The following is an 11,376-nucleotide window of genomic DNA, read 5'->3' as shown; positions in this document are numbered from 1 at the left end:
ACCTGCCAGAGGGGAGATTGAGATGAGCTCTTAGGCAGATGCTCTTCTCTATGAGGGTGCTGAGGCTCTGGCCCAGAGTGCCCAGAGAAGCTGTGGCTGCCCCATCCCTGGCAGTGTTCAAGGCCAGGTTGGACACAGGGGCTTGGAGCAAGCTGCTCTAGTGGAAGGTGTCCCTGCCCATGGCAGGCAGTTGGAACTGGATGCAGTTTAAGGTCCCTTCCAGCCCAAACCAGTCTGTGACTGATTCTATGAACGTTAATCTTAATGCATCCTTTGGAAAGGGACTTACAAAAGGAACATCGAGAACTAGACAGAAAAACCCCACCACCAGGTGACTACCTCCAAAAAAAGGAACGTTCAAGTGGCAGTCAGGATTTCATCTGTCTTGCTCAGGAATCCACACCACCACATGTGAAATCACTGGAGCTCAGAATGGCTAAGTTCCCCTCCCGGTTTATGACACTGAATGCTAAGCATAACAAAAGAACCTTACACCCTGCAAGTTTAGTGCAGTCACCTCCCCTTTACACCCAGTGACAGCTTCCTTGAGACAACACAACTCCTGTGTAAAGGGGTCTCTACACAGATACCATTTCCCCTACCTTTTCTTACAGCTTTACCTGTAAAGTTATCACACCAAGGGTAAGCGGTGATTCCTTTGCTGTAACTAACGAAAGCAGGGCAGTTCTGTCCAGGACTGCCTGCCTAGGACTACAGCATTACTTTGCAATAACACTTAACACCAAGACAGTGGATTATTTCTAAGCAGTTACTGAACAGTGAAGAGACTGAGCAGTTTATTTGACATAGTTGCAGGCCACAGTATAATTGGAGTAATTTGGATTACGTTGGCCAAAGCATACATACAGTCTTCAACGCTGCTTTACACCACAATCAGCATTGGCCGTGTACATTCAGTGTCGGCTCAGTTATCGTGCTTAAGCTCCTTGATCTTATGCTTATGGCGCTCGATTTCTTTCTGCAGCCGCTCTATCTCTTTCTGGTGGTGATCAATCTCCTCCTCATGGTGCTTCCGCAGGGCAGAGATCTGCTCCCTCTCTTTCTCCCTGCAAGGAAAGGGCGGCCCACGCTGCAGCACCCGCACCCGGCGGTGGCTGCGGCCGAGGCCCAGGGCCCTGCTCACCTGAAGTACCGCTCCTCCTCCGCCGCCTGCTTCTTCCCGAAGGCCCCGCCGGCCTCACGGATGGCGCCGCCGCCGCCGCCGCCCTTCCCGGCGCCTTTGCCCAGCTCACCCAGCTGCGGGGAGAGAGGCGGTGAGCGGGGCACGGCGGGGAGGGGCGCACCGGGAGCCCCCAACCCGCCCGCCGCTCCCCCACCTGGTCAGCGCCCGAGCCCGAGCTCCAGCGCTGCTGCTGCAGCACCAGGGCCCCGCGCAGGCCGCCCCGCGCCGCTGCTGCCGCCGCCGCCATCGCCCGCTGCCCTTGGAGCGCCGCGCGGACGGGACCCGCCCCCCCTCCCGCCGCTGCGTCACGGCGCGCGCCTGCGCAGACACCGCCTCCGCCTCCTCCTCGTACCTCCCGGCTGCGGTGCTGCTGGCCGGGGCGGAGCGCACGGAACGCGGCCGGGAAGAGGCGGCTCCTCCCCCACCCCGGACCGGGCCGCTCCGCTCCGTCCGTTCAGGAGGCACCGGGGGCGGGGAGCGAGGAGAGCGGAGTCTGCCGCTAATAGCCCTGCGCCGCGGTCACGTGCCGAGGGCCTCCCGCCCCTTCCCTCGCCGTAGTCACGTGCGGTCGCGTTGCGTCGCGTCACGTGGCGGTGGCGGCAATGGCGGCGGCGGCTGGGGAGCCCGGGGCGGGCGGCGCCGCGGAGGAGGCGTTCCTCACCTTCTACAGCGAGGTACTGGGACCCGTGCCGCGGCCTCGGCCCACCCCTTACCCCCCCTTCCTGCTCCGACACCCGGCCTGTGCGGCCCCGCCGCACCGAGCGGGGCCCTGCCTCTGCCGGGGCGGGCCTTGGGGCCGCGGGAGGGCGGTGGGTGGAGGGAAGAGAAGGGGGCGAGCTGCCGGGGCCGGCGGGCGTTCGAGGCGGAGCTGTTCTCGCTTCCTTCTGGAGCAGCCCCTGTGGTGCCCGGGGAAGGAGCGGAGCGCTCAGCGCCTATGGGAGCCCTCCCGGAGCTTTCCTCCACCGTGCGCCGCTGCTCGGCCTTTTACCGGGACGAGCTCTTCCGTCAGCCCGGGCTCTCTGGGCAGCGCTGGGAGGTGTCCGCCGAGCCCGCCCGCAGAACGTGGTGCCGGTTGTTGGGTGCTTGTTTGTCTAAATAAAGGTGAACGCTGAGTGTTAAAAGCACGGTTTGGTTTGGTAATGCTGCAACCTGAACAGGGCTACGTAAGCTGTGCCAGAGTGAAGTGGGCTTGGGTACGTGCGCCAGTGTCACTTAAGGTGTTCAATAGGATATATCCCATTACAGTGGGTTGAAAGCAGTGGCAAAGTAGATTTCCAAGGAATCGGGATGACAGCGATGGTGTAGGAGCAAAGTGAGGGGCAAAGCCGCAGCTGTAGTAGAAACAGGCACAAGTGCTTTTCTACAGTTAAAATATAATGTTAAAAACACTGTCTTGCTGTCAAATTGGCTAAAAACTGTGCTCTGCTGGTGCGTGAGTAAAATGCATGCTTCAGATGCGCAAGGGGGTTGTGATTTGTAGCACACAACAGTGATGAGTGGTGTAGTAATCACTGGGGAAGGCAGGTAAGCATGTCGCGCTGGTCAGTTGATGTCAGCCTCTCTTGTTCTTCAGGTAAAGCAAATTGAAAAACGAGACTCGGTTTTAACATCCAAAAACCAAATCGACCGGCTCACCCGACCTGGATCTTCCTATTTCAACCTGAACCCTTTTGAGGTTGGTTTGAATGCTTTATCCTCCCTTCTGACTCGGTGTCCCGACTTCCCCATTTCCTGGGTACTTATGTCAGTGGAAAGACTGAAGGTAAAGACAGGAAGAAGTTCTCTGGGTGTAGGTTACAGCGCAGGAGCTTTCAGAAGGCAGGAGGATGATGTGTATGTTTGTCACTGGTTTACATTGGCTGCAAATTATACTCTTTTGACTCATTTCCCTCATGCAACAGCACAGGAAGGTTTGGGAGATCAGTGCTAGGGAGCCTGAATGAGAGCACAGCAGCTACAGGTGGCATGTTCTGAGCACTCGACTCAGCACTTCCAGTTCTGCCTTTTGTTTTGGATGCTCATAGGATAAGAGGAGGAGTCTGGCTGCTCACACTAGTGAGCAACCTTTGAGGAGTCACTGGAACAAGGGTAATTCCCTTGCCCATCACACTCTTTTGGTTCCAGTTGCAGTCAGTGACAAAGTCTCAATGAGTATGAAAGCCTGAGGAAGAGGGTAAATAAACTAACCTGGCATTCTTCTGGAGCTGGCTTTTCCTGCGTGCATTCCTGCTTGAGATCATCCTCATCTGCCTTCTTAAAACCTCAGGTGCTTTGTAGTCCCAGTTTAGGGCTGGTCAGCCACATCAATCAGCACATTCACCTTGACCATGTCCAGTTCTGTGTAGATCTTAGTACATGACCTGGGGGGTAAATCAGGAAAGCCATTTAGAAGTAGACTGTAGCTTTTGTTCCTGTCATAACAGCACGTGTTTGCATTGAGCAGGCTCACTTGTTGCATAGGACTTCTGTTCAACAAATAAATTCACAAAAGAGCTCCAAAACTCTGCCACATCCCTAAAGATGTGTAGACAAAGATCTGAGCTCATTCATGGAGACCAAACAGTAAAACTCTCCTGCCTTCTTTCAAAATGATAACATGAAGATGTTCTGCCCAAAGGGTCAGCTGTGAAGGATCTGACAGGATCAAAGGCACCCTGTGCTTCAGTTTCTGCCAGGCTAAGCATTGCTACAGGACTAGTTGGAGGCTTAGAGCAATTGTGGCTATTCAGGGATGGCAGCTGTCCACATGAGACTTGAGTGTGGAAAGGACGCTGGCATAGTCAGAGGAGTCTGTGCACACACAAGCAGTGTCCCAGATGTGGTGTCTGATTGAAAATCTGGTCTACTGGATGAAAACTCAGGTCCTGAAGCAGTTCCCTGATGGGGGAAGCTTTCTGGTGTCAAGTCTGTGCACCAGGAGCCAGGTGTTTAGAGCTTGCTCTCAGAACATGAAACATGGGGAGTATCATCGAACTCTTATCCTCTTATGGTCTCTTTTAGGTCCTGCAGATGGATCCTGAAGCCACAGATGAAGAGATAAAGAAAAGATTCCGGCAGGTATTTGGCTTTTGCACTTGGAGCCTCTGGAAGGAAACTTGAAGCTCTGTAGAGATTATTGTGCAGCTGTGCCTGGGGACAAGGCAGATGGTGGTAAAGCTGTGTCTGGGTAGAGGAGTAGCTGTTTTGGGAAGAAGTGCCTAAAACAGTCTTTGTATCAACAAGAGGAGAGCTGCAGAAGTGTCCCTTTGCCTGTGAAGTGTGTGGTGGGGCTATTGCAAACCAGATTATTGAACTTCAGCTCAAAGAGAAGGTCAGGATCTCTCGGAAGAGCTGACAAAAGGTATTTTTCTCAAATACATGGATTTGGATCCAGAAGTGTATTTGCTTTGAGGTTTCTTTAAGAACTGCAGTGGTCAGTTTTGGTGGCTGAGTTACCTGGAGCAGGTAGAAACAGGGAGAACGGAATGGAATCGTGTATTGATGAACTCTACCACCTCAATACGGAGTGTGGAACAGCCAACAGGAGGAAAAAGACATTGGCACAGCAAATCATGGAGTAAATGAGCAGTATGCTGCTGTTTGGTACCAGAAGCAAACCTTTGCCCTGTGAACTAGAAAGCGCCATCTGTAGGGTTCAGGAAGTCATCACTTTGCATTCTTCAGCCCTGCTGCAATGTCGGTTGCCACACTGTGGCTGGTTTTGAACCAGGAAAGATGCAGACAAACTTGAGAGGCCACATAGCAACAGCGAAACTCGGGAGTCTGGAAAACAAGCCATATGGAGAAGGTTTGAAGAGGAAGGTAGAGGATGTGCTTTCCAGACCAGTTAGGATGTCCTAGGGATTGTAGTGAGCAATGTCCTGCCTCTCTCTTGGATAGAGAGTACAGGAAGGAGTTTTCTTGACTTTCAGTAAAGGAGCCTAAGGAAAAACTTAATCAGTTTGATATTTGAACAGCCTTGGGGATACTGGAGACCTTCTTAGGATGCTGATTAAAAGGTTAACTTGGGTTGAGGATGATCTTTGTAGGTTTGTTGCTTCTTAAGACCAAGGATACGAGATTTGGGTGACCAAGGGGTTCCTGTCAACCCCAAGCACTGCAGCTGAAGGATGTTCATGTTCTGGACATCTCAGCCAGCCTGTTTATTATGGGGATTGTGTTTGATTTATAAGCTTTTACTGATGCATACCGGTGCATGTTGTCAGCTGGCTTGTCTGTGTACAAAGGAACGTGATCCCCTGTGATTCCTTCTATGTCAGACTATTCCCTCATCCCACAAAAATCTCTGAAATGCTCTCCCATCTTTTACAACGATCTTGATAGCAAGATCCTTTCTCTTGCAGTTGTCAATATTGGTGCATCCAGACAAAAACCAAGATGATGCAGATAGAGCCCAGAAGGCGTTTGAAGGTAATGCTCTCACCCTTTCCTCGGGCTGCTGTACGGCAGTAGCTGGACAGCTATTTCTGTGTAGCTGGTGTTGGGGTTTATTAGGGGTGGAGGCCCTGCTGAGGGGCAGAACTGCTGTAGAGGCTCTTTACATGAGGCAGGAGCCGAGGTGTGGGGTGGCATTTCAGCACCAAGTGTCACTAGGTGGCGATAATGGCACTGTCAGCTGGCACCGGGGACAGCCGCATCCCTGGGTCTTCGAGGTTGTGCAAGAGAAACTTTAATCTGGGCATTAGATTTTATTCCAAGACCATATGGCAGAAGTAATGCCATGGGTTTAGGTGTCTGCTTTGCATTAGGCACCTTAAACTTACATAATTCCCTAGGACTACATCACTTGGTAGGACTGATGCTTTCACCCTGCCAGCTCCAAAGGTGTGTGACAGTTTCTGTCCCTACTGTACCCCAAAACTCAGTTAATGGTGATATCACATACCCAGATGTATTTAAAGAAAGCCATACACAAAACCCCCCAAAACCTGACCAAACGAGACCCCCCAAACTCTAGGAGGCAAAAGTTGTACGGTCAAGAAGTAGCAATCTTGTGGTGCTTTGTGAATGGGATTACTGGTGCTATTAATGCTGATGCTTTTTGCTAGCTGTAGATAAAGCGTACAAGTTGCTGCTAGATCAGGAGCAGAAGAAGAGAGCCTTGGATGTGATCCAGGCAGGAAAAGAATATGTGGAACACACTGTAAGTATTCCATAGGAACATCCAGGAGTGGGGGTGAGGGGTAACCAGTCATTTCTCCTTTACTTTTTGGTACATTAGGCCATTAAAAGATGAGCTGAGCAAAGCTGTGCAGGTGGCCTCTGAGCTCTTGCTGGCATGAACAAAACGTGCTTTGTCCAAGACTGCTGTTGAGCTCAGTGCAAGATAATGCAGTGAAATTCAGTACTTGAAATAATTAGGTCAGACCACAGGATCTGACCTACATATGGGGTTTTTTCAGGTCTGTAAATGGATGATGCAGTTCAGCTGTCTGTAGGTGGAAGAAAATAAGTGGTGACAGCAAGAGAAGTTGGGGGGAAATGACCTATAAGATAAGGAGCTTGGATTGCATTAGCCAAGAAGTTAGTTGAGTGATGTGGGTGGACTAAAACACAACAAGCTTGAGAAAGCAGATGATAAGGGAGCAGTCAGATACTCTAAACCAAGGAACACTTCATTTTCTGCTTCTTGTTGTTAGTCTTTTGACTATTACAGACCAAAAGAGACTTCCTCCTGGTTTGGATGGTGTGTATTGGATTTAAAAATAACTTAAGAACAAAGCCCACCAGAGGGATTGGGTTGAATAAATAGTGTCTATTGTGGTATTTTTAATGACTACAGTTCATGTGGTAGTGATCTCATATGTGTTTATGTGGATCTAGGACCAGGAGGTTTTGGTCTAAAACGAAGTACTGATCCACATCAAGAAATCACTGTCATCCAGAGAGCTTCCCACACAGTGGAGCAGGGATGCAGAACTATTTGGGCACAGTTCTGCAAGCCCTATAAAACCTTTTGTCTCTCACTTCTGTTCCTAATCTGTAGGTGAAAGAAAAAAAGAAGCAGTTGAAGAAGGATGGGAAACCAGCCACTGTAGAAGAGGATGATCCTGAAGTTGTAAGTCATTTACTGGGCAGAGAAACTGGGGAGGACAAAATCTGTTTCAAGAGTACCATGTGTTGGGTAATACCTGTATATGTTAGAAAATAATGTAACTGTAGTGTAAAGAGTAAATCTATCCTGAGATTACATAGATCAAAATACCATGTTCTTTGGAGCAAGTCTTCATGGCTTGTGCACCATGCTGTCTTTTTGTGTTGAATTTCTTGTATTTTGAATGCAGGAACTGTGGTGTTCTTGATGCCAGTATAGAACCCACTGCAGCGAGTCTAAACATGCTGTTAGTGGTGTTTTGCAGTAAGAGCTGTTCTGGCTGTTTCTTCTAAATAGCACTTGAGGATAGATGTGCTGTTAGGCCACAAATCACGTTTCATATAAAAGGCATGACCTAAAACCTGGTTGTTCTTACCTGAGTTCTAGTCTGAAAAGTTATCCTAGAGGCTTGAACAGAACGACGGATGATTATCACACACTGACAGCGCTGGTCTTGCCATTGCCATCTTTCTCTTTTCCCTCTTGATTTCACCACAGTAATCCCATCACAATTGTACTTTCCATTGATGTTTAGAAATCTCTTGCTGTTCTTTAATAATGAAGTTTAAGTATACTGATATTCCCTACTGGAAAGCCAGTGCCTTTTACAGCCCATCAAGATGATCTGCTGGGAAGTTACTGAACAGTGACCGATTTGCCTTTCTCATATCTCACTGCTACTGACTACTCTCAAGGCAGAATATGGGCGTTTATGAGCATATGGTTCACCTCCTTTTTATGCTTCTTACATTCTTATGTAAAGCAGTCTTCTCTACCTGTGTTAGTGGGCATTATTGTAAGGCTGGGTTTGTGTTCCGCAGTTCAAACAAGCCGTATACAAGCAGACGATGAAGCTCTTTGCTGAACTGGAAATTAAGAGGAAAGAAAGAGAAGCGAAAGAAATGCACGAAAGGTATGAGCAGCATTCTGCTTGTGCAGTTCAGGCTCTTCCCCCTTCATGCTTCCTCAGGGAAGATAAGGAATCACAGAGTCTTGGAAAAGTCTAAGTCTGGGAGGTAGTTGCAGGGCACTGCTTTTGATGGCAGGTGAGCATTCATTCTTGCCTTGCATGCTCAGGTGTTTATTCACTTCTCACAGCGTGTGTTCTCAACACTTACTTATCACTAGCTATAAAGGAGTCCAACTTGTTCTACTGAGCAAAAGAAGCTGACTCCCTAGTTGAGTACATGTGTGCTGTCAGTGGTGCCAAACCACCGTCTCTGCTCCTGTTCTTCCATGCTGTTTGCTGTCTCAGGGCTGTGTATTTGTCTCTTCTGATCTGAGAAGCGCTTTAATCTGCCAGGAAATCGGAAGAGCTGCCCAAGGTGTTTTGAAAGCAATTCCGTGTTTCTTTAAAGCAGATGTTGTGGGTTCAGAACTTCTTTGTGGTTTCCCTTCCAGGAAGCGGCAGAGGGAAGAGGAAATAGAGGCACAAGAGAAAGCTAAACGAGAGCGAGAATGGCAGAAGAACTTTGAGGTAATCAGCCAGGGAGGGGAGGAAAGAGTGCACCAGAGACCTTTCCTCATTGTGTCTTTGTGTCAAAGCTTGGGGCAAGGAGAGGGAGAGAAGGCAGAGGTTTCCCTTCTCTCTCCTCTCTGACTTACAGCTGCAGCACTAGGGGAGCCATCTCAAGGATGTGAGGCCAGAGTAAGAAGATGGCACGTTCTGTGCTGACAGATTAGGAAAATCCCCTGGAGATGAGGTTTCTTGTTTCCTTTGCACACCAGAGGACTCAGTAGGCTGTAGTGGGGACGGCACAACCCAAGCTGCTTGCTTCTGAAACAAGAAACCAGCATGGGGCTTGCACTGGTGCTTGTGGTGTAAACTCAGTTGTAGTTTCACTGGGCTGTCTTCACAGTGTGTGTCCCAGCAGCTGGGGCGCTACATGCTGCATAAGGGGGACATTGCTGTTATGATCTCTTATACATAGCAGACATTCTCTGGCTCTTGGACTTCTTAACTCTCTGCCTCCTCCCTGTTGTTCCCAGGAAAGCCGGGATGGTCGTGTGGACAGCTGGAGGAATTTCCAGGCCAATACAAAGGGGAAGAAAGAGAAGAAAAACAGGACCTTCCTGAGACCTCCCAAAGTAAAAATGGAGCAACGGGAATGATCCTGGCACTGCCCAGGCGCAGCTCCTCAGTCCCCTCCCTGCTTTTAAGGACTCATTGGCACCTAGAGTAAGAATTGCTTTTCAGTTGAGTTTGGTTTCAGTATAATTATTGGTCGAAGTATTTTTTTTGTACTCTGTCCATTTGAACTAGGGCCATAGTAGGAAGTCAGCCAGGACCCCGCTACATGTAGAGCACTTGGCTTAGGAGGTCCCCACCATTATTGCTGTCCTGTTTGTCTGCTGCCCTGTAACTCGATGTTTTGTACTTCACACACATTGTGTGTTTCACCACTTCCGTTTCCAGTTTGAGAGCTGAACAAAGCACTGGAAATGCATCCGTGCCTTTCCAGGCATCATCTTTCTCAGCAGGTTCAGCTTCGGAAAGGTCCGAGCTGACTCTGGGAATCTGCTTCCAGCACTATGCAGTGCGTCTGACCTGCAGTTTGAGTCCTGCAGCTCTCACTGAACTGGGTGGTGCTTGGAAAGACGCCTCCCCACACACCCCAAGATCTGATTTCCAACCTAAAATCCCAGCTCTCAGGCTTAGACTTCTGTTAATCTCAGGCCAGCTGGTCCCTTCCTGTAAAGGAAAAATAACTTCTCTTGATTCATAGTTCAGTTGCAGTGGTCTGTATGTAAAATAAATTTTTACCCAAGTTACCAGGGCTGCTTTTTCTTGGAATTACTCCAAACTACAGCTGAAAGGTGTGAATGGAGTGCTGGCCACTGGGGTGCGTGCTGCTGCTCTCCAGCAGGAACGTTGCCCTGGTAAGGACCTGCTCTCATCCCAAAGTCTGTTGCGATGGAACTGTGACTGTGACAGTCCAAGTGGCACCAGGAGGACGGGGGGAGGATCTCCCTTCTCTGGATGCTGCCCGGGTGGATGCTGGTGGGACAGAGTCTGTGCTGAAAGCTAAGCTTCTTGCTGTGCCTCTGGGGAGTGGTGATGGGTTGGGAGGACTTGGGCATCTGTTAGGAGTGTAGCTCCCTAGAGCTATGGGATGAGCTCAGACACAAGTTTGGTTTGTAAACTCCTACTTTGTGTGTGCCCTGAAAGCCTTTAAGGGATTCTCAGCTGTTTAAAGGTGTTGAAAGTGGAGTGTGCTGTGGATTCATGTGCCTGGCAGACTCCTCTGGAGACCTTCCATCTGTCCTAATGGTCGTCCTCATATTTGGGTCCTGTGGGGAGCTGTTTCCATGAAGATACTGCTCTTCTTTCTCCTTGCTGCCGTTAGCCAGCTCCTTTCACTTGGATGTGCTGTCTGTGTACCCTCATCTTTAAAGGAGCACAATCCTTTGTGCTGCTCTGTGTCTCAGGCAAGGTCTCTCTGGAAAGATTGGTTCTGCTGCCCCTACATCTTCTGGTGTCTCAACTCTTAAGTTTTGATTAATTGCCTTCTATTTCTGCCTGCTGGGGAGGAGCAACGCCATCGAGCTGTGTTACCACACAGATTGCTGCAGGAAAAGCAGCTCCCAAGGAAGGTTCTGCTGCCTGACAGCGCCCAGGACTGAGGCGATCTGCTGAAAGGTGGCTGGTGCTCTCAACACGCCTTTGTTTCTTCTTTTCTTCTCATGTACTGGTCCGTGTGACCAGATGTAAAATGGAACATCCTTCTCTAGTAAAAGTAAGGTATTTGGTGTTTTATACATTAACTAGTTCTTGGAGCAGTAGGATACAGTTCCTATTTTCTATGTAAGCAAAGGAATGCAGTTTTGTCACCTTACTTGGTGCTGAGGCACAGAGAAGCTGTGGCTGCCCCATCCCTGGCAGTGTTCAAGGTCAGGTTGGACACAGGGGCTTGGAGCAAGCTGCTCTAGTGAAGGTGTCTCTGCCCATGGTAGGGGATTGGAACTGGATGAGCTTTGAGGTCCCTTCTAACCCAAACCAGTCTGGGATTCTATTTGTCCTGCCATGCATCACCTGCTAGTTAGAGAGCTTGAGCTGACTGATGGAACTCACCTTCCAGTAGCTCTTCAGATAGCTCAG

General features: G+C 49.6%; 2 protein-coding genes across 2 annotated transcripts; one reads left to right on the top strand and one right to left on the bottom strand.

Moving 5' to 3' along the window:
- Positions 1–783: 783 nt before the first annotated feature.
- On the bottom strand, positions 784–1,487 carry ATP5IF1 (ATP synthase inhibitory factor subunit 1). Its single transcript, XM_061449732.1, has 3 exons — positions 1,338–1,487; positions 1,145–1,257; positions 784–1,067 (listed from the first exon to the last, which is right to left on the bottom strand). The coding sequence occupies exons 1-3, from the start codon at positions 1,428–1,430 to the stop codon at positions 926–928; spliced, it is 348 nt and encodes a 115-aa protein (XP_061305716.1). The 5' UTR covers positions 1,431–1,487; the 3' UTR covers positions 784–925.
- Positions 1,488–1,750: 263 nt separating this feature from the next.
- DNAJC8 (DnaJ heat shock protein family (Hsp40) member C8) lies at positions 1,751–10,049 on the top strand. Its single transcript, XM_061449917.1, has 9 exons — positions 1,751–1,857; positions 2,757–2,858; positions 4,184–4,240; positions 5,527–5,593; positions 6,232–6,326; positions 7,170–7,241; positions 8,099–8,190; positions 8,679–8,754; positions 9,267–10,049. The coding sequence occupies exons 1-9, from the start codon at positions 1,786–1,788 to the stop codon at positions 9,387–9,389; spliced, it is 756 nt and encodes a 251-aa protein (XP_061305901.1). The 5' UTR covers positions 1,751–1,785; the 3' UTR covers positions 9,390–10,049.
- Positions 10,050–11,376: the final 1,327 nt, after the last annotated feature.

Source organism: Pezoporus flaviventris, unplaced genomic scaffold (assembly GCF_033815535.1).
Source record: "Pezoporus flaviventris isolate CSIRO_AGI_PZ_B2104156 unplaced genomic scaffold, CSIRO_AGI_Pfla_v1 ptg000008l, whole genome shotgun sequence".
NCBI classification, from domain to species: Eukaryota; Metazoa; Chordata; class Aves; order Psittaciformes; family Psittacidae; genus Pezoporus; species Pezoporus flaviventris.
This window is presented reverse-complemented; position numbering and strand designations above follow the sequence as displayed.

Excerpts from the sequence above, each read along its gene's own strand:
- ATP5IF1 (XM_061449732.1), bottom strand. The coding sequence starts at position 1,430 with ATGGCGGCGGCGGCAGCAGCGGCGCGGGGCGGCCTGCGCGGGGCCCTG. Across the intron at positions 1,258-1,337 it reads CGGGCTCGGGCGCTGACCAG|CTGGGTGAGCTGGGCAAAGG; the intron begins GTGGGGGAGCGG and ends CTCTCCCCGCAG. Across the intron at positions 1,068-1,144 it reads GAGGAGGAGCGGTACTTCAG|GGAGAAAGAGAGGGAGCAGA; the intron begins GTGAGCAGGGCC and ends CTTTCCTTGCAG.
- DNAJC8 (XM_061449917.1), top strand. The coding sequence starts at position 1,786 with ATGGCGGCGGCGGCTGGGGAGCCCGGGGCGGGCGGCGCCGCGGAGGAG. Across the intron at positions 5,594-6,231 it reads AGCCCAGAAGGCGTTTGAAG|CTGTAGATAAAGCGTACAAG; the intron begins GTAATGCTCTCA and ends GCTTTTTGCTAG. Across the intron at positions 6,327-7,169 it reads AAGAATATGTGGAACACACT|GTGAAAGAAAAAAAGAAGCA; the intron begins GTAAGTATTCCA and ends CCTAATCTGTAG.